This window comes from Colletotrichum tamarilloi (genome assembly GCF_030869305.1).
Source record: "Colletotrichum tamarilloi strain Tom-12 chromosome Unknown Scaffold_33.1, whole genome shotgun sequence".
Classification (NCBI taxonomy): domain Eukaryota; kingdom Fungi; phylum Ascomycota; class Sordariomycetes; order Glomerellales; family Glomerellaceae; genus Colletotrichum; species Colletotrichum tamarilloi.
Genome location: NW_026849416.1, coordinates 318,355 through 344,798, shown reverse-complemented (window position 1 = coordinate 344,798; position 26,444 = coordinate 318,355). Strand labels below are relative to the sequence as shown.

General features: G+C 51.2%; 10 protein-coding genes across 10 annotated transcripts; 7 read left to right on the top strand and 3 right to left on the bottom strand.

Annotated features, from left to right (window-relative positions):
* Positions 1-1,115: 1,115 nt before the first annotated feature.
* CTAM01_09000 (uncharacterized protein) lies at positions 1,116-1,706 on the top strand (the record flags this gene model as incomplete). Its single annotated transcript, XM_060525020.1, has 2 exons — positions 1,116-1,137; positions 1,201-1,706. The coding sequence occupies 2 exons, from the start codon at positions 1,116-1,118 to the stop codon at positions 1,704-1,706; spliced, it is 528 nt and encodes a 175-aa protein (XP_060380460.1).
* Positions 1,707-2,906: 1,200 nt separating this feature from the next.
* CTAM01_08999 (ABC-2 type transporter) lies at positions 2,907-7,861 on the top strand (the record flags this gene model as incomplete). The annotated part of the gene is made up of 10 exons (XM_060525019.1): positions 2,907-3,483; positions 3,539-3,990; positions 4,059-4,155; positions 4,216-4,703; positions 4,790-5,385; positions 5,439-5,808; positions 5,860-6,430; positions 6,496-6,860; positions 6,930-7,116; positions 7,170-7,861. 10 exons carry the CDS (start codon positions 2,907-2,909, stop codon positions 7,859-7,861), a joined length of 4,395 nt encoding a protein of 1,464 aa, XP_060380459.1.
* An 802-nt stretch (positions 7,862-8,663) lies between these two features.
* On the top strand, positions 8,664-12,624 carry CTAM01_08998 (uncharacterized protein; the record flags this gene model as incomplete). Its single annotated transcript, XM_060525018.1, has 3 exons — positions 8,664-10,967; positions 11,027-11,129; positions 11,891-12,624. 3 exons carry the CDS (start codon positions 8,664-8,666, stop codon positions 12,622-12,624), a joined length of 3,141 nt encoding a protein of 1,046 aa, XP_060380458.1.
* Positions 12,625-12,905: 281 nt separating this feature from the next.
* On the bottom strand, positions 12,906-13,681 carry CTAM01_08997 (catabolic 3-dehydroquinase; the record flags this gene model as incomplete). The annotated part of the gene is made up of 2 exons (XM_060525017.1): positions 12,906-13,479; positions 13,554-13,681. 2 exons carry the CDS (start codon positions 13,679-13,681, stop codon positions 12,906-12,908), a joined length of 702 nt encoding a protein of 233 aa, XP_060380457.1.
* Positions 13,682-13,756: 75 nt separating this feature from the next.
* CTAM01_08996 (dehydroquinase class II) lies at positions 13,757-14,667 on the top strand (the record flags this gene model as incomplete). Its single annotated transcript, XM_060525016.1, has 2 exons — positions 13,757-13,788; positions 14,097-14,667. The coding sequence occupies 2 exons, from the start codon at positions 13,757-13,759 to the stop codon at positions 14,665-14,667; spliced, it is 603 nt and encodes a 200-aa protein (XP_060380456.1).
* Positions 14,668-14,738: 71 nt separating this feature from the next.
* On the bottom strand, positions 14,739-16,939 carry CTAM01_08995 (uncharacterized protein; the record flags this gene model as incomplete). The annotated part of the gene is made up of 5 exons (XM_060525015.1): positions 14,739-15,352; positions 15,417-16,203; positions 16,287-16,608; positions 16,671-16,784; positions 16,842-16,939. 5 exons carry the CDS (start codon positions 16,937-16,939, stop codon positions 14,739-14,741), a joined length of 1,935 nt encoding a protein of 644 aa, XP_060380455.1.
* A 1,151-nt stretch (positions 16,940-18,090) lies between these two features.
* On the top strand, positions 18,091-20,637 carry CTAM01_08994 (uncharacterized protein; the record flags this gene model as incomplete). Its single annotated transcript, XM_060525014.1, has 6 exons — positions 18,091-19,200; positions 19,249-19,492; positions 19,549-19,725; positions 19,781-19,813; positions 19,868-20,071; positions 20,135-20,637. 6 exons carry the CDS (start codon positions 18,091-18,093, stop codon positions 20,635-20,637), a joined length of 2,271 nt encoding a protein of 756 aa, XP_060380454.1.
* An 808-nt stretch (positions 20,638-21,445) lies between these two features.
* On the top strand, positions 21,446-23,751 carry CTAM01_08993 (uncharacterized protein; the record flags this gene model as incomplete). The annotated part of the gene is made up of 2 exons (XM_060525013.1): positions 21,446-23,598; positions 23,658-23,751. The coding sequence occupies 2 exons, from the start codon at positions 21,446-21,448 to the stop codon at positions 23,749-23,751; spliced, it is 2,247 nt and encodes a 748-aa protein (XP_060380453.1).
* A 304-nt stretch (positions 23,752-24,055) lies between these two features.
* Positions 24,056-25,078, top strand: CTAM01_08992 (uncharacterized protein; the record flags this gene model as incomplete). Its single annotated transcript, XM_060525012.1, has 1 exon — positions 24,056-25,078. The coding sequence occupies one exon, from the start codon at positions 24,056-24,058 to the stop codon at positions 25,076-25,078; it is 1,023 nt and encodes a 340-aa protein (XP_060380452.1).
* A 103-nt stretch (positions 25,079-25,181) lies between these two features.
* Positions 25,182-26,090, bottom strand: CTAM01_08991 (shikimate dehydrogenase; the record flags this gene model as incomplete). Its single annotated transcript, XM_060525011.1, has 1 exon — positions 25,182-26,090. The coding sequence occupies one exon, from the start codon at positions 26,088-26,090 to the stop codon at positions 25,182-25,184; it is 909 nt and encodes a 302-aa protein (XP_060380451.1).
* Between the last annotated feature and the right edge of the window lie 354 nt (positions 26,091-26,444).

Here is a 26,444-nt window from a genome sequence, read left to right as displayed (position 1 = left end):
TCTCTATTCTCACGGGCAATAGGGACGGCTGGGAGGGAAACAAATGGTTGGAGATGGCGTTAAAGATTTTCTTCCTTTCTGTGGGCTGGGGGTCCTCAATCGAGGACGTTTCGATCGCGCTGCAAGCACGGTGTTCTTTTTGTGACTTGGGCAAACCAGGAATGGGAAATGGGATGATGGACGACGACGAACTTCTTTTTTTCACTACACTGGGCACAAAAGAATAACTCAAATTCGAGATGACACCTTTTTTGCTGCAGAAAGACAAATGTGTCCCGCTGCAACATCCCTGATGGGAATACTTGTAGTGTCACCCTTCGGTATGCGGGCGCATTTGCCGCGTGCCTTGCATGAACCCGTCATGCGGCTTCTAGGCCTCTTGACTCGGGACGCAGTCTACATGAACATGAGGGGAAGGGCTGTAGATTACCGGTAGTATGGCAGGGGTGGATTGACGAGATTAATGTTTGCATACAGTACTCAAGGCCGGATGGGAATACAAGGACCTTTTAATCGCTTACGCTCGTTCCCGATGCCAGGAGTCTTGAGGATTTGATCCTAGTCCTAATCTTGGCGAACAATGATCTCAGAGCTGTTGCATCGAATGTCGGACGGCTATTGATGACTGCCGTCCTCCCTTCAGCAACGATGTGCTTAGTCTACCCCCCATAATGATGCTGCTTTGCATCGTAACAAAACGGGAAGAAGGGTGAACACTTTCAAAATACGTGAGACGCAATTATGCTGAAGGCCTACCTGCCTTACCACAGACAGATTCCAGATAAGAGGTGCTACGGAATGGAGCCCCAACCAAGGCCCGGCAACATTTGTGAAATGAAGCATTCCAGTGCCCATCACCACTTAAGTGTTGACTCCATTCTCCCCGACAACGCACATGTCAAACAAACAGTCAATAACCTTTTCAACTAGTTCGATGTCTACGACTTCGTCCAGGAGCCGTTCTTGACGATAATAACGACTTTTTCCTTCCCAGTGTAATCCACTTACCATCGAAAGACGAAAGCTCAATTGCCCCTCATTTTGGTACTACGGCTTCAAGATATCATTCCCACTAGGTCAGAAACAATCAGCGCGCCTACGCTTCTCTAAACGCCATGAATTGGGCAGATCATTTTGGTAAGCTAAACAGCTCCTTCCCGAAGTCACCTTAAGGTTCAAGACTTGCTCACTGAATAACAGATGGACATGGCCGCTCCTTCATCTACGAAGAAGACGTCCAGCCCATGAACCAACCTACACGACCCGCTAAGCCGAAATCCAACCCTCAACCTCGTCGTCCACCTCCACCCCCGCCAAAAAGATCAACAGACCCTCACGAAAACATCCACGCCTGGCTCTCGGGCGTCACGATCGACGAGGAACATGTACCCCTCGCATCAGACATCTTTCATGCTCTAGGCCAGATCCAAGGTCAGACGAAGGTGAGCCACCAAGCACCACCGGTGGACAAGCAGCAGAAGCAGGCAGAGACACAGACACAGACACAGGCCGCCGGTCCGACGGTGACTGTCCACACCATGGGCCCGGGGTTTATCGGCCGCGCTCCGGCGTTTGGGACGTCTGAGTTCTTTGCGAATATGGTTGTTGTGGGGATTCTGTTGCTCTTCGCGCCGGGGTTTACGATTCTTGCGGCGGGGGTGTTTTTCACGTCGAGGGTTGCGGAGAGGTGGGCTGGGCAGGAGTAAGGGTTGGTGGAGGAGGTGATTATGGTGGTCGTAGAGGATGTGTGATGCTTGAAACGATTTTTGATGATGGTTTATGAACGTGAAGGAATACTTTTACGACTTGGAGATATGTTGCTATGCCGTCATGTTGCTTTAGGATAAGATGGATCGAGTGATTGGGAAGGTGATTTACTATTGGACAGGAGGATGCTTTCTACAAGTTCGTGGCTTTTAGATAGATGCCAAAGAGCGAAGAATACAACCAGTATCATGGAAACAATATGTATCATCTCATAGCATTTCAGGTTGGGTGAATTACCTGGTAGAGAGCAGGGAGTGGCTTTCTGTGGAGAGATCCCGGGCTGAGCGGTATCGACGCCGGAAATATGGGGCACGACGGTCTCTACACCGGGCGATCGGCATCGCTTTCATCCCGTTGGTTCAACCGTGGCGGGGCATGAAGCCGCTTGCCCTTGCTCCACGATTCGTGAAGAATGATGAAAGCCTGGTCACAAGGTGGCCTAGCTGAAGCTTATTTATACCAACTGGTGGCTGCGCGTGCCGCCCCTGCTTTGGCAGTTGACACTGCCCCGAATCCACAGTGTAGTCGGACGTCTACGCCATCAAGTAGTCCAGCCCCGAGATTCAAATGTTATCGATCTTGTCAGGCACGCTTAAGCAAGTGCCCTGCCAGAGAGAAGGAAAACTTCCCGTCGCGGATGCGAGATTAGACAACCGCATGGTGATCCTCTTTCGCATGGGGTTCGATGTCCCGCTTTAAATTGTGCCGCGTCCTTTCGGCGACCCGCGGGCGTCCGAACGGCATGGGTTTGGCATCACAATTACAATCCCCAGAGAGATCGGTAATGACTTGACCTAGAAAACTTGGCTTGGCGGATTTTCGTATGGGAATGGACAATACGAAAATTACGAAGCGGCCGACCGCCCGTACTATCAGTCCCAGACTACTTCCCCACATGAGGCGCAACGCGGATGACCGCGGGCGTCCGCACTTACACAGGCTGCGATCCGGGTTGTTAATATGATGCCTTTTATGCATTGAAGATTTGCTCAAAAGATAGATAGAAGAAGACATGTAACTGTAAGTCGATGGTTCATCTGATATCCGTTCACTGCAACCTCATCATCTCAAACCAATTGACACCAAACTTTACCACAGACTCTATCCCACAATAGAGCCTGACGACAGCTGCTTAGACCATGACAACAAGTGATGAGGCCGGCATCGAGATGGTGTCGACCGATCGATTCTCGGGATCTTCATCATCGACAGCAGCCGACGACACGCAAAGAGAAATCGAACAACTAGCACGCCAAGTCACAAACGGATCACACATCCACGATGCCGACACGAACTACGATGTCTTGAACCCACCCAAGAACAGCCGCCTCGACCCAAATTCCTCAAACTTTGACAGCGTAGCATGGATGCAGGCCTTCATTCACCTCTTCGAATCAGACCCCAGCTCAGCACCCAACAGGAGCGCAGGCGTTGCATTTCGAGGCCTTAATGTCTTTGGATATAGCTCTGGGACACAGTACCAGAAAAGCACGGGCAATATTGCGTTGAGTATGGTAGCTGATCTTGTTGGCCTTGCCACGGGGAGGTCGAGGAGACGGATCGATATCCTGCGAAACTTTGAAGGCCTTGTTGAGCCTGGGGAGATGCTGCTCGTGCTTGGTCCGCCTGGATCTGGGTGTTCCACTCTTCTCAAGACGTTGGCTGGTCAGACTGAAGGTTTGAACGTCGCCCAAGACTCGTACATGAACTTCCGGGGTAGGCCAGATTCTTCGTTCAGAGTTCAGCAATATCATGTCTAAACAAGCACCAGGAATCGAACCAAAGCGCATGCACGACTGGTTCCGCGGCGACGTCCTCTACAACGCCGAGGTAGATGTCCACCTCGCGCCCCTATCCGTAGGCGACACCCTCGAATTCGCCGCCCGCGCGCGAGTACCCTCCCGCGTACCCGGAAATCTCACGGGTCAACAGTTCGCGCGCATCATGCGCGACGTGATGATGGCGGCCTTTGGCATCACGCACACTGTCAACACCAAAGTGGGCGACGATTACGTGCGCGGGGTCTCGGGCGGCGAGCGCAAGCGTGTGAGCATCGTCGAGGCGGCGCTGACCGGTGCCAAGTTCCAGTGCTGGGATAATAGCACGCGCGGACTGGATAGCGGGAACGCGATTGCGTTTTGTCGGAATTTGAGGACGCAGAGTGATTTGTTAGGAATTGCGTCTGTTGTGGCGATTTATCAAGCGCCGCAGTCTGCGTATGATGTAAGTGTGATTCTTGGATGGCTATGAGAGATGCATTGATGGGACCATGTTGTTGACGTTCTCGGTAGCTGTTTGATAAGGTGACGGTGGTGTATGAGGGGAGGCAGATCTTCTTCGGCAAGATTGGTGAAGCGAAGCGGTACTTTGAGGAGCTTGGCTTTCAGTGTAAGTGTCTACTCAATGCTCTTCGCATCTGATCTTCGTTCTGATGTGGAAATAATACAGGCCCTGAACGACAAACCGTCCCAGACTTTCTCACGTCGATGACGTCTCCGAACGAAAGAATGACCCGACCAGGCCACGAACACCGCGCCCCTCGAACTCCTGAAGAGTTCGCCGCGAGCTGGAAAGCATCCAACCAGCACGCAGGCCTCATGGCAGACATCGCAGCCTACGATAGCAATCACTCTCCAAAGGACCGCCTCGAAGCGTTCCAGGACAGCATCAAAGCTGAGAGAAGTTCATGGCAACGACTCAAGTCGCCTTACATGATCACATATCCGAGTCAAGTCAAGCTATGTCTTTGGCGCGGGTGGAAGCGTCTGGTTGCCGATCCCGAGTTCACGCTGTCTTCTCTAGTATTCAACATCATTGTTGGCTTTGTGCTCGGAAGCATGTTCTTCAACTTGAGGCAGGATTCGGGGACGTTTTACTATCGTGGTGGGCTCATCTTCTTTGCTCTGTTGTTCAATGCTTTTGCTAGTGAAATGGAGGTTAGTACACATCATCCAGTGGTGATAGGAGATTTTTGTCTGGAAATCCGTGACTCGCTCCGATCTTGAAACTCACGATGACCTAGGTCCTCACATTATACACTCAAAGACCCGTCATCGAGAAGCACAATCGATACGCCCTCTACCACCAGTCCGCGGAAGCTATCTCAAGCTACATCACCGAGTTACCATACAAGATCACCAACGTTTTCACGTTCAACTCGATTCTCTACTTCATGGCAAACTTGAACCGCGAGCCCGGGCCCTTCTTTTTCTTCTGCCTCGTCTCCTTTCTGGTGCTCCTCGCCATGTCGGGCATCTATCGCACCATGGCATCCCTCGCACGCACTTCACATCAAGCCATGGTCCCCGTCACTCTCGTCACTATCGGCGTAATGATGTATGCCGGCTTCACAGTACCAACAACGTACATGCAGGGGTGGTCGCGCTGGATGGGCTATGTCAACCCGCTCTCTTATGCGTTCGAGGCGCTCATGGCCAATGAGTTTCATGGTCGCCAGTTCCTATGCGCTGGGCTCGTGCCGTCTGGCCCGGGCTATGATGATCTCTCTATATCTGGTCGCACCTGCGCTGTTGTGGGCGCCGTACCGGGCTCAGATATGATAAATGGCGATAGGTATATCGAGCAATCTTTTGGGTACTTCAACGATAATAAGTGGAGGTGAGTTTGTGGTGATAACCGAGTGTTTTGGGATTTCATCTGACCTAGTCAAGGAACGTCGGCATTCTGTGTGCATACGTCGTGGTATTCTTCATCACGTACATCATCACTGCCGAATACGCCAAGCCACCCAAGAGCGAAGGCGAAGTTCTTGTCTTCCGACGTGGCAAAGTACCTCCCGCGATGGACCAGAAAGCCCTAGCAGACGAAGAAACTCAATCCCGCAATGTGACTCTGACCGAGAAAGTTCATGCCATGTCGACAGATGAGATGTTGGAGAAAAGACCAAGACCGAGTGAGTGCGGTAAGCCAATCTTTCACTGGGAAAATATCTGCTACGACGTCAAGATCAAAGACCAGGACCGGCGCATCTTGGATTTCGTGGACGGCTGGGTGCAACCAGGTGTTATCACAGCTCTCATGGTATGGGTTATTGCTTACATATCCCCTTGTTCGTACCTAACTTCCAAACAGGGCGCCTCTGGTGCTGGTAAAACAACACTGCTCGACGCTCTCGCTGCTCGAATCACCATGGGCGTGATATCCGGCGACACCATGGTCAACGGCCAAACAACAGACAGATCATTCCCAAACCGCGTTGGGTACGTCCAGCAGCAAGACGTCCACTTGGACACCATGACCGTTCGAGAGGCCCTCGAGTTCAGTGCATTGCTGCGTCAAAATGCCGAAACCCCTCGCGAGGCAAAGTTGGCGTACATTGACGAGGTAATTGAGCTGCTCGACATGCGCGACTTTATAGATGCAGTGATCGGAGTCCCTGGGCAGGGGCTCAACGTTGAACAGCGCAAACGTTTGACGATCGGAGTCGAGCTCGCTGCTAGGCCGCAGTTGTTAGTCTTTCTGGATGAACCTACTTCGGGGCTTGATTCTCAGACGTCTTGGGCGATCTGCGACCTGATCGAAAAACTTGCAAAGAGCGGCCAGGCGATTCTGTGTACTATCCACCAGCCGTCTGCCATGCTTTTTGCCCGTTTCGATAGGTTGCTTTTGCTACAACGCGGGGGAAAGACTGTCTATTTTGGAGGTAAGTTGCTGTTGTCGTTGTTTTTGCTCCCTTCCCCAACAAGCTTTTCGCTTACATGTGCGTAGATATTGGCAAGAAAGCCAAGACGATGATTGATTACCTCGAACGCAACGGCGCATCGCCATGCCCTCCTGATGCCAACCCCGCAGAGTGGATGCTGAAGGTTACCACGCTTTCCGAGGACGGACCGAATTGGTATGAGATTTGGCGCTCATCTCCAGAATACCGCGAGGTGAAAAATGAGCTTGGTATTCTGCGTCAGCAGGGCCAAGACAAGCCCATAGAACGAATCGGAGATGATGATGTCGCCGACCAGGAGTTTGCCTCGTCGTTCTGGACTCAGTTCAAACATGTCTTTCTCCGTACAGCAAGGCACTTTTGGAGGTCTCCTGTGTACATCTGGTCAAAGCTTACTTTAACTATTCTTCTGGTAAGATGCTCCTCTTGGTGATTCCTCATGCCGCCTACCTCACCTTCCGTACTAACTCAAATTACCTAGGCGCTCTACATTGGATTCACGTTCAAGTCGGACAATAGCTTGCAAGGCCTGCAGAACCAACTTTACGCCTTCTTCATGTGCCTCACGACTGTCAACGAGTTCAGCAAGCAGATCATGCCCATGTTCATTCCACAGAGAGCTCTTTACGAAGTACGAGAGAGGCCGTCTCGCGTCTACCGATGGACCAGTAAGCATCCTCATCGTGGGCATTCTGCATTAACGAAGCTAACCAATCTGCAGCATACTTCCTCTCTAACATCGCAATCGAGATGATCTGGAACACCATCGCCGCAGTCATATTCTTCTTCTGCTGGTACTATCCAGCCAAATTCTACCGCAACACCACCCCCGAAGACGTCACGATCCGCGGCTTCACCGTCTTCCTCTTCATCTGGATGTTCTTCCTCTGGGTCAGCACATTCTCCCAGCTCGCCATCGCTGCAATCGAGACAGCAGACCTAGCCAGCATCCCAGCCAGCTTGTTTGCCATCCTCTGCATGTCTTTTTGCGGCGTGGGCGTCATTCGCGCCGACCTACCCGCCATATGGAGCGACTTCATGTACTGGGTCAGTCCCATGACGTATCTCGTAAGTGGTGCGCTGTCGACTTGTCTGCATGGATCCAAGGTCGTTTGCACGGCAAAGGAGATCGTGTCTGTTCCGACTCCGATGAACATGACCTGCGGCGAATTTCTGGGCCCCTTTGTTCAGCGCGCTGGTGGATATTTGGTGGATGCTGCGGCGACGCAGACGTGTGGGTACTGTCGTTTGAATACCACGGATGATTATCTTGCGACTTTCGAGATAAATTACGACGATAGATGGAGGAACTTTGGGCTTTTGTGGGTGTATGTTGTGTTCAATATTGTTGCAGCGTGTGGTCTCTACTGGCTCGTTAGGGTGCCCAAGGGGCAAGGGGTTGAACGGAAGTGAACTAAGAGGTTGCGCTGAGATCAAGGCGGTGTTCACTTAATGTGTAAAACAAGCATGGAATGGCGTCATTTTCATCTAAGGTACGAAAGGTAATTGTGTAATATCTAGACATGGGAGTTGTTGGGGTTGAGAGATTTCAAGTATTCATTTCGACATGAACGAGAGAAAAGCTGGATGAGTCTGCAAGCTCCCTCTAATTACCGATCCACGTCTTTCACGACAAGGCCCTCCAGTCACCTGAAGAACAAGCCTCTGAGAATGAATATCCTAGTGACTTTCGATCGGGCATATTCACATCGGTGGGAGAAATATGGGAATGATTGCCACAGCTGCAGACGTGGGACTTGTGAGAGTTGAGGGTACAGCACACAAGAAGTAGTAAGCGTCGTGCTCACAGTGTTGACGCGCAGGGACCCGTGACGACCGGGTAAGCCCTTTCCCGGCCGCCACGTTGTGGACCCCCGCCTCGTGAAGAAATCTCCGGGGCCCCGACTCCGGGGTAAACCACTCCTTCGGTCCCCTTCAATTCTGGTCGCATTCTATGTCGGAATTGCGAGTAGCTAAGAGATCAGCTATTGCCCCACACATCTTTACTTGGTGAATGTCTATTCGAGCTGTTGGAATAAGTAGGCGAAGCCAGAGGGATGTGGATACATCCAGAATCCCATCCCAACCGTGGTCCATGCCAGCGCCGTCTTCCCCAGGATCTCCAGTTTGAGGTGCTATCAACCTCATCTGAGTTGAGGACCACACTCAACAGCCAAGAAGCTTTGTTTCCAAAGAGAAGCTGGCTTCTAATACGATGCCGACTCTACCGCTGGTCGGCCCAGCCGTCAACTCAACTAAGCCCTTTGGCCAACAGTCACCGCCACACGCATCATGGCACGGCTTCATTCCCGGCCGACGTAGCTACGCCCCCGACGCCTCCATCGTGCTCGTCGGAATCCGAGGCACAGGCCGCTCAACTCTCGCCGTGATCGCGGCCAGCGCTTTAGGGTTCCGCTTACTCGACGCGGACCAGCAATTCTTCCAGATGACGGGCCTCTCACGAGCCAGTTACAAGACACAGCACGGTACTGCTGAATATCGAAGGGAAGAGCTGAAGCTTCTGCATGCCATGCTATTCGAGAATCCGACAAAGTCTATTATTGCGTGTGGGCCAGGAGCTGTGGAAGAGACGGGGCAGGCGTGGCTTGCGGAATATGGACAGACGCATCCTATCATCTATGTCCTGAGAGATGCGGAAGACGTGAAGGAGCATCTCAAGGTATGGGATACTGAGGCTATCACACGACTCTTTCAACTTAGTGGTCCAACGCATCGATCGATATCCAACTTTGAATTTTACAACATTTCAGATACCCTAGGGAAGGCCTCGGGCGAGCTCGCCACTATCCCCGGCCACCAGTCACCGAGGTCTCTTGCGTTAAAGCGGGTGGAGTACGACTTTCTCGGACTCATTGACAGCATCATGGAAAGCGACAGGCAGGGCTCGGAACGGTACCGTGCCACCGAGGGCTCTGCTTCATTACCACTGGAGCGCCGGCCATACACATATTCTCTCAACTTGCCAATGTCATTGGTAGAGACCGCCGGGGCGGAGCTTCGAAATATCACGACAACAGCCGATGTTGCGGAACTAGTCATCCCTGTGAGGGAACTACAGGCAACGTCGGCCGATTTCGATGATGCAACTGCGAATCGCGTCTGTCGCTTGCTCTATGCCGTCAGGAGATTCACTCGTCTCCCTATCATCCTCAATCTCGAACTCGAATCCTCATCTACGGGCATAATGAGCGGCTTCTCGCAAGAACACGCCTCCGCATACTACCTTAGCGTCCTAAACCACGGCCTCCGTCTCGCTCCAGAGTACCTCTGCGTAGATCTCCGCTGCGACGAGAACATCATCCGAGATCTAGTCGCAAGTAAAGGAACAACAAAAATCATCGCCCACTACACCTGCAACTCCCTCTCTCCAAGCGGCTGGCGGAACCCAGGTCTGGAGGACAAGATGAGGTTGGCCGAGGACCTGGGCTGCGACGTCGTCCGAATATGTCGCGAGGCAAAGTCAACCAAGGACAATTTCGAGATTCAGCACTTCAAGCATGGCGCCGGCAAGCCCAGAGATGTGACGATCCCGCTTATTGCGTACAACACAGGCCGCCTCGGCCGCATGTCCTGCTTCATGAACCCGACCTTTACGCCGGTCACCATGAACTTGCTTCGGAGACTGGCACCAGGCGGCTCGCCTCATTGCCTCTTGACGATCCACGAGGCGCAAAAGGCACTCTACTCTTCCTTTCTCCTAGACCCGATGTACTTTGGCATCTACGGCACCAACGCATCCACAAGTTTGTCGCCAAGCATGCATAACCCCGCCTTCAAATTCTGCGGTATGCCGCACGAGTACAAGATCTTTCACCAGCCTACCCTAGATCACCTACGTAAGCTCATCTCCGACGAGAACTTTGGAGGCGCGAGTATCACAGCCCCCTTCAAGAAGGAGGTCTTTGCCATTGTCGACTTCACGAGCCCAGAAGCCAGGGCCATTGGCGCCGTCAACACGCTGGTGCCTCTGCGGTCGCGGAACATTGAGTCTTTGCTTGATCGCAACAGAGCTGGCCCAGTCGTTGCTCTGTATGGCGATAACACGGACTGGATCGGGATACACACCCGCATTCGGCACAACCTGTCTCCCATCAACGGCGTCAAGAGGAGGACAACGGCACTAGTTGTGGGTGCGGGAGGTATGGCTCGTGCAGCGATATACGGGCTTCTGAGGCTCGGTGTCCGCACCGTGCTTATACACAATCGAACGACGAGGACAGCTGAAGAGGTTGTAAGGCACTTCAACGGGTACCGATTCACGAGCGACGGGGCATCGACGCCGACGGAGGTCAACGCCTCGCCGAAAGTTGACGCTCCTCCAAACAGTCCCACGATCCATGTTATAGAATCCAAAGATGATAAGTGGCCAGACGACGCTGACTTTCCAACCATTGTGGTATCGTGTATCTCCACGCGTGAGATCGACGGGGAGTCGTCGGCTGATACGAGTCTGCCTCCGGGATGGCTGGCTAGTCCTACAGGCGGAGTAGCCATTGAGGTAAGTTCGATATCTGCAAACGGATCAAATGAGGTGACACTGCTAACATACATTCACAGCTATCGTATACGCCTCTGGAAACACCTCTCCTGAAGCAGATCCGTGGCATGAGCGACCAGGGGTGGATCGCCGTCGACGGCCTAAGTGTTTTGCCGGAACAGGGTAAGAGACAATTTGAGCTTTTTACAGCACGCAAACCTCCGATCGAGATGATGCGTGAGTTGATTTCGCGAGCGTATAAAGAAAGGCTTGCAGACGGGGGCAAGATGCCAACAAGAGGGTAGCAATCTTGGCAAGGTTAGCATTCATGTGAGCGTAGCGTTTCAATGATGATATTTTCTTCACCACACTTGATAATGAGCAGTCAATGGAATTACTCACTGGTAGAATGGTGTGTGCAGTCAATGAGTGTGTGGGAAATATCCTTCATGAGGAAACGTTGCCCACAAAAAGCGCATGTGGTGGCTAGCCTGATGGTAGCGGGAAAGACCTTTACCGTCCTGACAAGACACACGCCAAGCTTCTGACCGATGATGCCGATGAACGATCAATATCACGGCGCCAGAATCGCAGTGTCATTTTAACATCGCAGTGTAGGTTTACTGAGTATAGCATGGATATTTCTGTGCCAGCTGCAGGCATATCGAACCTAAACCGCCCACGAAGCCTTTCGCACTCAAACTTTTCCACACCTCTAGCTCAGATCACGAGCTAGCAAAGCCAAGCTGTCAAAGACGCCAAAGCCTGAGAGATAATGGGGTCCATGGAAGCAAACCCCTCTATCCTGAAGAGGAACTTCTTCATCTTCGGTCATAACATCTCCCACACCCTCTCTCCAACCCTTCATAACACAGGATTCCGAGAACTTGCCCTCCCACATCATTACGGTATCCACCAGACAGAGAGCGTTGACGCCTCGGTAGAATCCATCATCAGCGCCAATGACTTCGGGGGCGCATCAGTCACCTTTCCGCACAAACTACAGATTGGCAAGCTCTTGGATGCAGTCACTCCCTGCGCCCAGAAGATTGGGGCCGTGAATACCGTCATCGTCGAGGAGGACCCGGGGAAGCGGTATAGGCGACTTGTGGGCGATAATACGGACTGGCATGGGATAAGGAGATGCATCGAGCGCAGCGGAATATCGGATCTTCGTTCCTCGACTGCGCTGGTTCTGGGTGCTGGTGGGGCAGCTCGCGCGGCTTGCTATGCGATCCAGGAGTTGGGGATTACGCAGCTTCATGTTGTGAACAGGACGATATCGAAGGCGGCCGAGATGGTGGAACAGTTCCCAGCCCTTGATTGCCAGGTCTTTGAGACCTTGGAAGATGCCGTATCTACCGAAAGGGAGCGAGATGGCTTGGATAGACTTCCTTTGAGAGTCATTGTCGCCTGCGTTCCTGCGGATGACTTTGGCGAGGACAAGATACCTGCAGGGCTGTTTGGCGCTGAGAAGGGAGTTTTGGTTGAGATGGCGTATAGACCGCAGGTTACTGGTATGATGAAGACGGCATCACGGCATCCGGGCTGGACGACGTTTAAGGGTGTTGATGTACTGGAGGAACAGGCTTATGCCCAATTCGAGTTGTGGACTGGGAAAGAAGCACCAGTCGAGGCGATGAAGGCTGCCATGCAGGCTAAGATCAATGAGAGATGATAGAATGTTATGCCGTAGACAGAGCTTAAGACTTAAGTAAACTCGGGTGGAAATTCGGATATTCTACCCTCAATTCAGCCTCTACTTTATTGTTGAGGTGGAAGGAGATCAAGTTCCATGAAGGTGCAGACAACCATCCGACAGCAGCGTGTGTGTAGCACTATGTTTTGCGCAGAATACTTCACCACCTACCTTAGTCTGCGACATAGAATCTGAAGATCATGAAAAGGATTTTGGGAAGGCATTTCTTTGATCACCATTATATCATATTTGCCAGTCCTCTACACGTCTATGGTATTTCCTTCAAGCCACTCCTTGGCCTGCCAGTAAAGTAAGTCGTGCTTGTCCAGGTTCACCGTCCCAACATGACGCCGATGCCCAGGCATATTCAAAAGAACTTTGACTCCCATCGTGAGCTCCTGGAAATACGCGAGATACTTGTACCCAGGAGGAAACGCAGCCAACTTTCCCTCATCAATCTCGGGGAACTTGGCCGGGTTGCAGGGAATCACCTTATCCTTCTCATACCAATGCCGTACCAGACGCGCGCCCCATCGATCTCCCACTTTTTCAAAGTAGAAACAGAAGCGGCAGTCAGCTTCTACGTCAAACTCGACGCTGTCAATCTCGAAGCGCTGTGTAATCGTCGCCTTGAGCTTGGTCACGGCCCTGGTGCCCTCGGCGTTGATATCTGTGCTGCAGCCGTGGCAGCGGTGCATGATAAAGGCGCCTTTGTCCATCCCTGCTTTGGAAGCCGCGATGAAGTCTGTGAAAGGGACGCGGCCTGACCAGGTTGAGTAGACGTAGGCCCCTGGGTGGAAGATGGACTCGAAGTTTTCCCATTCGCAGGCGTCCCTGGAGATCAATGCTGATCAGTTACAACCTGCCAAAGTGATGCTCATTTGACCACAAATTGGGCGATGTTTTACCTGTAAGACGGCCATCCTTCTGCCAATTCTCTCAACTTCAATCTTTCTAGAACCAAGTGATCTGGCCCATTGTTGCGGATGGCGTTGATGGGACGGGACCCTGCAGGAAGACTGTGTAAATCAGGCATGTTTTCAAGGAGTGATTTGCCTAGTGATCACCGTTTCCTTGCAAACCTGGAGTTCAATAATGAGCATCTACCGCGATGCAGACCTCATATGCCGGAAAAGACATCATGTAAGTGACTAAGCCAATCACGAGGCCATCCTATTAGGGAGCACTTCGCTATTCGGCACATTATCCGGCTCTTCCATCTCGGTGCGTTGGTGAGAGGCCGAACGGATGAAAACTTTGCCGCGTTGGGATCGCGGGGGCGCGGGGGTCCCGCATCTTGTTTCCCCGCACCGATTCACGGAGCGAATTGGGCTTGACTCGGTCCACGCGGAGATGATTTGAGGGGAACCTGGGGAAAGTGTTTAACCAGTTTTTATTTTCCAGCTCCCTACTTGAAATCTTTAGATCCTGCATCTAATTCCCTTTGCAAGTTCGATATCTCACCTGTACATCATCAATTACCCTCGCGATTCGTCCTACGAAGCTTGTTCCACCTGTCCTACAAGACGAACAAACCTCTTGAAATACCACGAACAGTCCAGAACAGCAATCGCAATGGCAAAGTCAATCCTCCTCATCAACGGCCCCAACCTGAACCTCCTCGGTACCCGGGAACCACACATCTACGGCTCGACCACACTCTCCCAGCTCGAGACGCAGTCAAAAGAACACGCCAAGTCTCTCGGCGCAGACCTGCAATCCTTCCAATCCAACACTGAGGGCGCCATCGTCGAGCGCATACACGCGGCGCGGGGCAACGTCGACGTCATCATCATTAACCCCGCCGCCTACACACACACGAGCGTCGCCATCCGCGACGCGCTGCTGGGCGTCGATATCCCCTTCATCGAGCTGCACATTAGCAACACGCACGCGAGAGAGAGCTTCAGACATCACAGCTATTTGAGCGACAAGGCGGTTGCGGTTATTATGGGGTTGGGAATTCATGGATATGGGTATGCTATTGATCATGCCGTTAAGAATATCAAGCCCAAGGCATAAATAAATTCGATCAAATAAATCTGTTAAACCACTTCCCAAACATTGGACATAGATTTGGCCAGAATGAAAGGTTACCCCTCTGTCAGTGGCGACATCTCTCTACCACGAAGAGCCAGTGACTCGAATTCCTCATCGTCCTCGTATCCCAAATGTGCCAGAACTCGACTCCTTCTCGCTTGCTGTAAGTCCCTGCAGGGCCCATCCGTGGTCCAAAGCGATTTGAAAATCGACGGCTGATCTATGAGCTGGCGCGTTGCTGCCTCGCAGATACAAGCGATGAAATGCTTGGTAGCTGCTTTCATTTCTGGAGAGTTCGACTGTCTCACGAGAAGCTGAAACCCGTCTACCACGCAGAACAACAGCGGGGGAAGATATTCCAACAAGGATTCGAGTAGGTTGATCGCTGGAGCTAAACTACGGGTCACCTCGGAACGGGTCTGCGGGACCGGGGAAATCGATTTGACTTTTTCGACAATACCTGCTTCGAATTGCGCATGCTCCGGAAGTGCCCGGGATATCTGGTATACCAGAGAGTACACCATATCCAGGAGCGCACGCTCGCGGTCCAAAGACGCTTTTTTTGGTCGGTGGATGAAGTGACAGAGCGTAGGAATATTCAGCTGACCGAGATCGTGAACCATCTGGGCTGCTAGCAAAGTCGCCTGTGAGGGCAAATCATTGTTGTCTTGACATCGAAGAGAATTAGCTGGAGAACCATTCCCGGGTTGTAACTAAGGGGGATCACTTACCAGGCCCTTCTATCCAGAGAGCTGCCGATTGCCTCGAAGAAACCATCTTCACGAGATCAGCCCGCATCTCTGCACTCACGGATACTTGCTTCAGCGGAGACGTTAGAGATGAAATGTGAGCATCTTGATGGAAAGTATCCAAGTGCTTCAGAGACTCTTTCATTCTTTCGAATGTCCAAAACTCGTTCTCTTCGGCGAGTTCATCTTCAACTAGCTCCGGCTCAATTTCTCTCTGGCCACCGCTGCAATCAAATTCCTGGTCAGAACCCCTGAATTTGACGGTCACTACCTTTTCACTTCTTGCGTCAGGATTGTAACTCTGTGGTAATGTCTTTGATGACGGCAATTCGATTGTTGAAGAAGCCCTTGGAGCGTCGCATAATCTGGATCGATCGACAGCAGTGCCAACCAAGCCGGCCTGGACAAAACTCCCAATCTGGTCAAGCTTTGTAAATATGTCGGTGATTGTATGTTGCTGCATCAGGATGATTCGATGCATGATATCGTCTTTGCACGCTGTCATCTTCCTAATTGCCGAGTCGCAGGCACTCAAAATGCTGTCTCCAAAGCTCTTGAAGAAGCGTTTCGAAGAGGAGCATGAAAGCCATTCTGTCAAGAGATGTACCAGAAATCGGAAGAAGTGGCAATAGTACTTGCTGACTTGCCACTTGATGTACGGGTGACGGGAATTTGCCCTGAGAGCCTCTTCAAGGAGCGGTACTTGGCTTGAGAGACGTTCCAGACAGTCGGATACATTTTCCGCAGTCTCATTGTATGTCACCGCAACCTTTCTACCATTAGTAACGGAGCATCACCTCAATGTTACCAATAGGGGCAGCTAAGTTTTGATAAAGATAAACAAGATCATACCTGGATTAAGACTGTGAAAGAGCCAACCAAGACTGAGGTGTATTTGTCTCCTTCAGGTAGAAGTCTGAGCAAATACTTATGGTTGTTGATAGACTTCGCTACTCCCACAAACCAAGATTTGATCTTGCCAGACTTTGAGTTCGATTTTGCATTGAGCTTGTTCTGTGCTTGACTGAAAAGTCTAGCAAGCGTTCGAATATCCGGTTTGGAGGGAATGCTATCTCTTTCACTTTTCGGTAAAGATTTGACGACCTTAGGCCACTGTGCCTCTAGCTCCCGAGATATGTCGGCCAAGAGGGCAGCCTCATGCAAGTCAATGTCTCTATCCGCAGCATTGTCAGAATAGATCCCCTGCAAGTAGCGTAATATTTCGATAAACCTCACCCTAAATTGGTGTCTTGGTATATTTCCAATGACTCTAGCGCTGAGACCTGAGGAGTGCTTCTTCCCAGTGCCTCCTCTCGTCTCTCGAAGTCTGCCTTGGTAACGAGTGCTTGCCTATAGCCTCAAAGTATCAATTTCTGAAAATACCCGCTGGATATTTGGTCTCCTTACCCTAGGTTTCCCCGAGTGCCCTCTTGCTGCATCTGGTCGGTGTACCGGCGCACAATCTGCAGAGCAGGCTCTGCTACCTTGACGCTCTCAGATATCATGGCAGTGGGGGTCAATTCCTTTCAATTTCTGAGTGATGGGCATGAGACATTTGAAAACAGGTTGGAAAGTCGTGAAGAAGATATGACAGACGTCTGTTACCTACCAACGAATAATCAAAGGGAAAACATGAAAACTGCAGCAGAACAAGGCAACTACTCCTGGTGTCCGATATCGAGCTGCTAAAAATAAATCAGGCTGAGACCTTACTCGATTCAAGCACGAGAGTAAGATGCTTTCGGAATCTTGCCTGCAGATGATTTTCAAAATCGGGGTGAGGGTTCAAAATGCTGGAAATAACTGAATATGCAGGCTAAACGTGGTTCGCATATATTTATACGCACTCGCATCAAACCGCACCAATGATTTCGATACCAAGGCCAGCCTTCAGATGAACGTGATGAATCAAACACGCGGCCACGCCCAAGAGGCTCACATTGACCTGAACCATATCAAGCAGGAATAAGCAGAATGCAACTAAATGGCCAGCCTCGATCTTCTCAACATCACCTGCCTGTCCGGCGCGTAAGATTCTTCCACATCCTTGAACATGGGCAAGGGTCAGGAGCCTATCGGCTACAAGGATGGAGAGCCTTATTTTACCGGACCAACACCTGCTCCGCAGTAAGCGCATAGCGCAGCGAGCCTGCTTGACATCGACTGTTCTCGCCAATATATTGGCGATCGGGAAGCCTGAGAGGACCAACGGATGACTGTGATAGCCAGCTTTGTTGATGCAGGCTGACACTTGTTTCCCTTTCTAATCATGCTGAAAGAGGTACATCTGCAGCCATACCCGCTCTTGGACATCGTAAAGGTTCTTATCTAAGCCAATGAGACAGTTTCCCACATTTTGCAAAGTATCATGCGCATCTAAAATGAGTTAACGTGGTATTGACGGGCTGCTTGTACTGTAAGGTCGTTGTTCTGGGTGCCATGCAAACCATCCACTCATCCTTGGAGCAAGGATTGGAAGCGGACACGTGCAGGTATCATCGTATGGGCATACCACTTTCTTGGAGTTATAACGATATAAAGCAGATCTTTGAGACTGAACCCTGTTCTAGATCCTTTTCTGCCTGGATATCAGTAGCCTACAAGGTAGGCCCATTTCTTTAGGCGTCGTCCCTTATCCTAAGGAAAACCCAAAACAATGTCGGTAATAACAACCGTCACAAGCCCCCACACGGCCATGCCTAACAACGATTCACCCGTGGACGACCCGGCATCGGGAAAGTCAGACACTCCAAAGACCGAGGTGACAGAGAATATGGACACCTCTGCACAAGAAACGGTCAAGGAGACCGAGCCTCCTCGGAGGCCATCAAGAATACGTTACACAGCGGCCTGTTTCAACTATGACGGCCAAAACTTTTCCCATTCCCAAGATGAGCCATTTCCATCTCAGGTTCCTCAGCATGATGAGACAGCTAAGCCTATCATTGAGGTCATCACCAGCATGCGTGTTGCACTCAAGAGTGACTCGAAGCAAGCCAACGAAAAGAGTGACCAAAATTTTAAAGGCAAGAAGGAAACAATGGACGATAAGGTCATACGAGGAATCGACAGTTCACGTATCATCATTCATTCCCCGTACTTGTCTGAGCTGATCCGCGATACTGTCGACTATTACCCGGGCCAAAACCTGACCGGAGAGACCATTTTAATCCACGAACCGTACGGAGTTCTGCTGCACTACTGGGAAAAATTGAATCAGACTCACAGCTCTTCCGAGGAATCTTTTGAGTCGAAAGAGAGTGACCGCAAGATCCAACTGGAGCACCTAGGTGTCTTGATTGAATATCTGACTCCAATCGTCAAGAAACAGCTAGAAACGATACAAAGACGTCTGGGGCAAGACTCGCCAACCACTACTTGGGATGACCTATGGTATCTACTACGACCTGGGTCGCAAAGTTATTGCAAATGGGATGGCCATTGGATGGGATGCGTTATCGAAGACACCACGAAGTGTCCGCCAGACGAAGAGGACAATCTCCCAGAACGATGGGAAGTGAAGATCTGGTTCCTATCGATGCATTGGTCCTACGGAACACTGATACCTGCGTCCCACACCATTGACATTCCTAAGTTCGAAGGTGAGAAGAAGGTGGGACAGCTTGATGTCTATCCAGAGCAATATTTTGAGGGCGATCGGAAGAAAGACTTCGAGATTCGTGGTGATCAGATCTGCGACATGCTCTGGAATGGGCACAAATATGCCAATTACGATGGCGAATTGATGAGCAACAAGAAAATGAAGGTGCGTCATTGATATCTCTAAACTAGCAAAAAGTTAACCCCACGGCAGTACAAAGGGCAAATTATCCTCAGTGCATTTGGTGATCAGGCAATACAGTTCGAGGAAGATAAATGGGCTTTCGACATGGACCCGGAACCCGTGGACAAAACTAGGCCTGCAAATGGCTCTTCGGAAGTGTTGCAGCCACTCTGGCTTGATCCCACGAAAGACTCGAGAGACTCGTTGACAGTAGCTCACAAGTTTATCATCTGCCCAGTCGTAGCCGGCTTTACTCTTCCAGCGAAGACTTGGGGTACCGAAGACTACCTCGCCAGACTAGCCCCGAACCAATTTGCTAACAGTGGATAGTCTCAGCACATGTGGGAAACATCCAGGACTTGGCACAAGAGGAAGTACCTGAAGCGATCGTCAGCAGTGAAAAGCTGAAGATCATCAAGGCGCTGGCCGAACGCCAAATGTCACCCAAACCCTGGTCAGCCGATTACATCAAGAATAAAGGTGAAGGAGTTGTCATCCTCCTTCACGGTAAGTATACAACTTATAGTCCGAGATGAACATCAGTTACTGATGTCAATTTCAGGGCCTCCAGGCGTGGGAAAGACTTACACAGTTGGTATGCCTGAAATCTTGCATGTGGCCCCCTATGTTGCACTTCTGACAAGATTAGAATCCATCGCCATGCGGAAGAGGCAGCCATTGATCAGTCTCTCGACATCAGATTTGCGCACTCGAACGACCACCCTGGAAGAGGAATTGACCAGGTGGTTCAAGATGGCTGACAAATGGCGTGCTATCCTTCTCATCGACGAGTGTGACCTCTTCCTCGAGCGGCGCGAGAAGAAGGACTTTGCGCGCAATGCAATCGTCTCGGGTACGTTGATGTCGTGGACACAGCGCTTTGGAGTGTTTTCTACTAAGTGACCATCTATAACAGCCTTTTTGGGAAAGATAGAGTACTTTGGAGGTCTTCTGTTTCTCACGACCAATAGGGTCGGCCACATTGATGACGCCTTCATGTCTCGTGTTCACGCTGTCATCGGCTTCGATCCGCTCGATGGTACACGACGTGAAAAGATTTGGGACAGCCTTCTTACGAAGCTTAACCGCGAGCGAAAGGGAGTAATTCGCATCAGCAATGGCGCCAAGAAGTTTTTGAAGACACCCGAGGTGCTTGAGTATACGGATTGGAACGGCCGTGAGATTCGCAACGCCTTTCAAACAGCCATCGCGCTTGCCGAGTACGAGGCTAAAAATGCCTCGGACTATGACCAGACACAGGAGATCATTGTTGAGGCTGAGCACTTCAAGGATGTGATGGAAATGAACAAATCTTTCCGGTCCTATCTGGACAGCATCAAGGACCGTAATGAGGGGGAGCGGGCGCATTCAGCTGCGTGGAGGAATGACTCTTGGAACGCAGAAGAGAAAGGGAATTAGGCGGAAAATGCGATCCATGGCTATAACGTGTTCGAATGTTTTTAGTTGTTGTTTTTCGTTATGTCTCGAATGAATTTGGACTTGTCGGAAAATCAAACTCCTGAATTCGCTCGAGATCTCACAGGTTCCCACATTGTGGCCAGTGAGATGAATGTCACTGCTCTCCCCCGATTGGCAGGGAGAAGTACACAATTGAATGATGAGTTCTGTCTTTATGCTTACTTCGTTCTTGGACCCTCGACTACCCAGAATTATGAAAATTGCAGCGAGCAGTGAGATCGATTTGGTAGCCGAAGTGGGAAATCTGAGCGGCAAAGACCTTAGCCGCCTGAGATCGGACACTCACGTATGCTGTCTGTTGGAATATTGCCTATAGTGGTCGAGACTAATGTTTTAAAACGCTTCAAAACATGGCCGAGTATCTCTCTGCCTGGTTACTGAAAAGAGGCTCGTATCGTTCATAAACAATTCTTGAGCGTACAAGTACTCATTGGCAGATTTTGAGATTAACGTCAGTCGTGTTGCATTTGTTCTATGCACGCAATTCGGGAATGTCAGTTGCAAGGCAGCACGGCAGCTATTGCTGTATTGCATACCTCCATTGATGCATTTTCCTAGTAAGTACATACAGCCAGTGGGGCTATGACCACGCATTCTGTCCATCTGCCTTTTGTTACTTTTGACATTGCGAAACACCGCGAGGAATCTACCTGAATTGTCTAAATCAGTTTCTATGATTTCGTCCATTGAATTAACGGTTCAATGTTGCCACGGACCTGTTCCCAGTCAAATCGAGTAGACTGGCAAGATGGCCTCATGCCCACCCAAGCGACAATCCAGGGGCAGGGACGATGATGGCCCATCACCGACGACACCGCGACGGTCGAAAAAGACCAAAACCGACGCCACAGAAGAATCTGACGAAGGAAAAACATCCCGAGGCAAAGTCAGGTTACGCGTTACCCGAGCCTGCAACGAATGCCGAAGGCGTAAAGACCGATGCGATGGGATCCGCCCCTCATGCAATTCCTGCCTGAGCATCGGACGTAGCTGTAGCTACGGGCCTGCGAAGAAACGTGGGCTGCGCACTGGATACGTAAGAGCTCTTGAGCTACTTCTTGGCATGATAGTCAACACTATCGACGACGCTGATGACTGGCTGGCTGCGATACTCGATGGTGAAGAACGACGACCGAAGTTCGGGTTACAAGATTTGAGTCTGCTGATTTCCTCCAAAACGGATGTCACTGATACACTGGCGGAGTCTTGGAGGACAAGCACCACTTCGAAGACAGTGGAGAGACTTCTCTCTGTCGATGAACCTGCAGAAAGCCTCGAAGATGGCGAAGCCTTCAAGAAGTTCGAGTCAGGCATCAGGGAGGCCACCAAACTCGCAGCCAAGTTCTCGGCAGACCAGATCCCTAACGTTGACAACGGACCAGACATGATAACTCCCGCATATACCAACGCCAGCCAACCCGACTACTCACCGACTGGAACAATCACTCTATCGAAACAGGATATCGATTCGACTCTCTCACTCTATTCGCATCAGCCGACTTTCCCACAAAATGCCTTGGTTATGCCACAGGTCCCAACACCACAACGCCACACCTCCCCGCCGCAGATACCTCCAAATTGGGCAGAGCTACTGGACGTGTACTTCGCCAACACACATTCATGGCTACCCGTGGTGCAGAAGCACGATCTTATGCGATTGGTCTACCTCAAAGCCAATAACGATAAGGATGCCAACACATCAAATGCTATACATAGCGGGGATCCCTGCTTTCTCTGGACAGTCATGGCCTATTCCCTGCGCCAGTCGGGATCTTTGGAGCTTTCAAAGGCCTTCCTCGAGTCAGCGACAGATATTCTAGCCAAAGACAATGGAAAGTATGAGATCGGTCACATACGAGCCATACTCATTGTGGCACTCATTAGACTGGAAGAGCAAGACATTGGAGCCGCGTGGCTCGCAATCGGCCAAGCCACATACTCAGCTGCCATGTCGTTTCTTACTGTCATTAGCGATGGGCCCTTGCAGAAAGACGAGGGCACACGGCGAACACTTATGTGCGTCTTTGTCCTTGACACGCTCATCGCAAGCTTGGCAAAGTCACGGCCATATCTCGACTCCTCGGACGCACAGCGCTTTGGCTTGCTTGTCACAGAGTCCATGGAAGAATGGGAGCCATGGCATTCAAAAGATTTGGATGACCAGGCGCAGCCGCCGAGCCACACTCCAGGACTGACATTGAGCACGTTCAATTCCTTCTTCCTTCTTGTTTCCATTCTAAATGATATTGTGAGACTCGAGATGAGAAGAGACAATATTGGCCGTTATTATCATATCATCAGGGACTTTGAAGAATGGAGGGAGCGTCGTCTGCCGGACCATGGAAATCAGCATGATGTCGCAAACACGCCACAGGATACGAATCTTCGTCTCGCTTGTGCCAGTATTTCCGAGACTCTTACGACACAAGGGCAACGCCTTGAGGGTACACCATATGGAGTGCCCAGCAAGGGACCCCCGGAAATGCTTGTTCAAGAGCAATCTCTTCTTCAACTTCTCGACACCACCAAGACATTTCGCATGCCTCCGACATCGATAGCCTTTCTCAATAGCCTCGAAGCCGCTTATGAATACCGAATGAATAGCATACAGGGGCTCGGAGGATCTCTTGGGGATTTGCAATCCTTAAAGACGGCCCTTGCTGATGCCCAAAAGAGAATCTCCCGGAGACACAGCCCTCCTACAACTTCTCGCAGTGAAATCGCCGAAAGCGAGCCAGCGGTAATGGAAGCCATAGCAGAATCCACATCTGCTCATCAATCGGACCTGCGGCAGTTTCAGCCAGAAGCGCAAGTGAGCTTCAGTGAACTTATGGACACTGCGACGGAGAACATTAGCGGTGAACTCTTCATGAGCCTCGCTGATCTCGACTCAGCTGATTGGTAAATACGCGAACATTTTGCATATCGTATTTGATGCGGTATCTAACAAATGGAAATAGGTCGGCAAATCCACCAGAGTTCATGCGGCATCTCGGAGTTGTAGGCGACATGGCGACGGATATCCAGTCATTCTTTGACCAAGAGCCCGGGTGAAGTTGGGTTTTTACCAAACTGATCTAATTCTTCGGACTTGCGGAATATGCAGTAGACGCCAATGGCATAGACCGGAACTACGCTTAGCCGCCTTCTTGAACTGCCATTTTTGACATCACCCGGGTCTTGCACAGCTTACTAACTTTGGGTGAAGTGCGGGGTCAATGGCATTGACGGATGATTGATCATTTAGCATCGAACCAACAGTTTCGAACACATATGGTCTTGCTACGGGGCTTGTTCGCCACGACGATACCCAATCTCTCGTCTCAAAGCATAGCCGTCACCGTCGCCACGTCCAACCATGACTGCTTTCCGACCCGCCATACTCTCTGCGTCTCTCGGCCGCGCCTGGGTCCACGATTTTGACAAGAAGGCCACTGAGGCAGCAAAGTATGGTTTCGAAGGCATCGAGATATTCTACGAGGACCTCGAATACGTTGCCAAAAAGCTCCATGACATCGATCAGCCTACCCTGGAGCACCTCCTTTCCGCCGCAGAGCATATCCGTAAGGTACTCGAAGAGCTGAAGATCACAATCATCGGTCTACAGCCATTCCTTTTCTACGAAGGTCTTTTGGATAGAGATCAACATGCCCGACTCATCGAGAAGATTAAGCTGTGGTTTAAGTTGGCCAAGACCCTGGGGACCAACACGATCCAGATACCCGCCAACTTCCTCCCCGCCGACCAGCTAACTGGTGACATGGATGTCATCGTTGCCGATTTAGTCGAACTCGCAGATCTGGGTCTCAAGGAAGACCCGCCCATCCGGTTTGCGTACGAGAGTTTATGCTGGAGCACGCATGTCGACACATGGGAGAAGTCCTGGGAGGTTGCCACGCGCGTCGACCGCCCAAACTTCGGCCTCTGCCTCGACACCTTCAACATCGCCGGCCGCGTCTGGGGTGATCCGGCATCTCCGTCCGGGAAGACCCCCAACGCAGACGCAGACTTGAAGGCATCGATGGACAGGTTGGTGCAGAGAGTTGATTTGGAAAAGGTGTTTTACATCCAGGTTGTTGACGCCGAGCGGATGGAACAACCTCTCGTAACAGGCCATCCTTTCCACGTGGACGGCAATCCGTCGCGGATGATGTGGTCGAGAAATGCGAGAACGTACATGTATGAGACGGATCGCGGGGCTTACTTGCCGGTTGAGGAGGTTGCTCGGACACTCATTGAGGGACTCGGGTATAAGGGGTGGGTGTCGATGGAACTATTCTCACGAACAATGGCGGAAGAGCATAAGGAGGTGCCTGAGGAGCATGCGCGAAGAGGCATTGAAGCCTGGAAGAAGCTTGTAAAGCGATTCAACTTGAATTGAAGCTACGTTTGATTAGCAGTATATTCCACAAGCGTGTCACTATTGACTGGTATTCATATTTCAGCCAGAATCTCAGTTGTTCAAGACATAAACGTCAACTTTCTCAGAAGTTGATCCCCGGACTATTGTCAGCCGCCTCCAATAGAACCTTCCACGCTGCGTCCTTGTCAAATTCCTTCACTCTCTCCTCTCCAGCCCAAAGCTTCCACTGCTCCTCGATCTGGTACCCAATAACATGCGTCCCCTCTACCGAGGGCCACCCAAGGCTCTCCGCTAGTTTGATCATCCTCGTCCGCCGCGGCTTGAAGCACATATCCAACAAGACTCCCTTCTCCGGCCGTGAAAGGAAGTCTTCTAGAGATGCTCTTACCGCCAACTCAGACGCCGATGTAGGTTCAAAATCGGGGACCGTTCCGACCACATAGTACGGTGTCTCCAGCATCTTCGACTCCCCTTCTTTGACATGAACAATCTTGGGAGCGGGAGACAGACGTTGAGCATCGCGCTGAAGATCGGACACTTCTCCATCATCTCTGTTCAGAACATAGATCACAGAGGCCTTGAAGAATGTATGCAGAGCATACACCGCAGCACGACTCGCGCCGCCAGCACCCACAATCAACGCAGGCTTTCCCTCTACCGGACCCCGCCCTTCGCCCTTTTCGAGAAGACACCCCTTTACACCCAGCCAATCCGTGTTCGTCCCCCTCAGCATCGCCGGGTTCGACGGGTCGCGGTAGACGTTGTTGCAGGCGCCAATGGTGGTGGCGAGGGGGTCTAGGGCATCGAGCCGGGGCATGACTGTATTTTTATAGGGCATCGTGACGACGAGGCCTGCCGTTGAGTCTTTACGTGCCAGGAGGACGAGGTCTTCGATCGTGTTACATTCGGTGGCGTGGAAGGCCCAGGGGAGAGAGAGGGATTTCGCGATGGCGTTGTGCATTGGGGGCGCGATTGAGTGGCCGACGCCGATGCCTACTAGGTGGATGGTTTTGTCGTCTGCCGATGCCATTTTGACTGACTGAAGGAAATGAAGTCTGATTTGCTTATGATGAGATGTGATGCTCTGTAGAAAGCCGAGAAGACGATGAATACAATTTACTTATAGAAACAAGGTGCCTACAATCGCTGCTAGTTTTGTAGACGTCACACAAGGTAAGTGCTGTTCAAACATGAGCCCCGCGCTGAGAAGCTTCACCAGTGTCCATGTGTAAGCTGCCACTGGCGGGTGAGACCTTAGCCGCTATGTTGACAGCTAAAGTCCCAGCTGGAACTGCCCCAAAATCCCCCGTGTTGGGCAATGCGGAGTAAGAAAGAGTGGCTAGAGGTATTTCATTCATTTCAGAAGGTCTACCGGTGCCGGGCC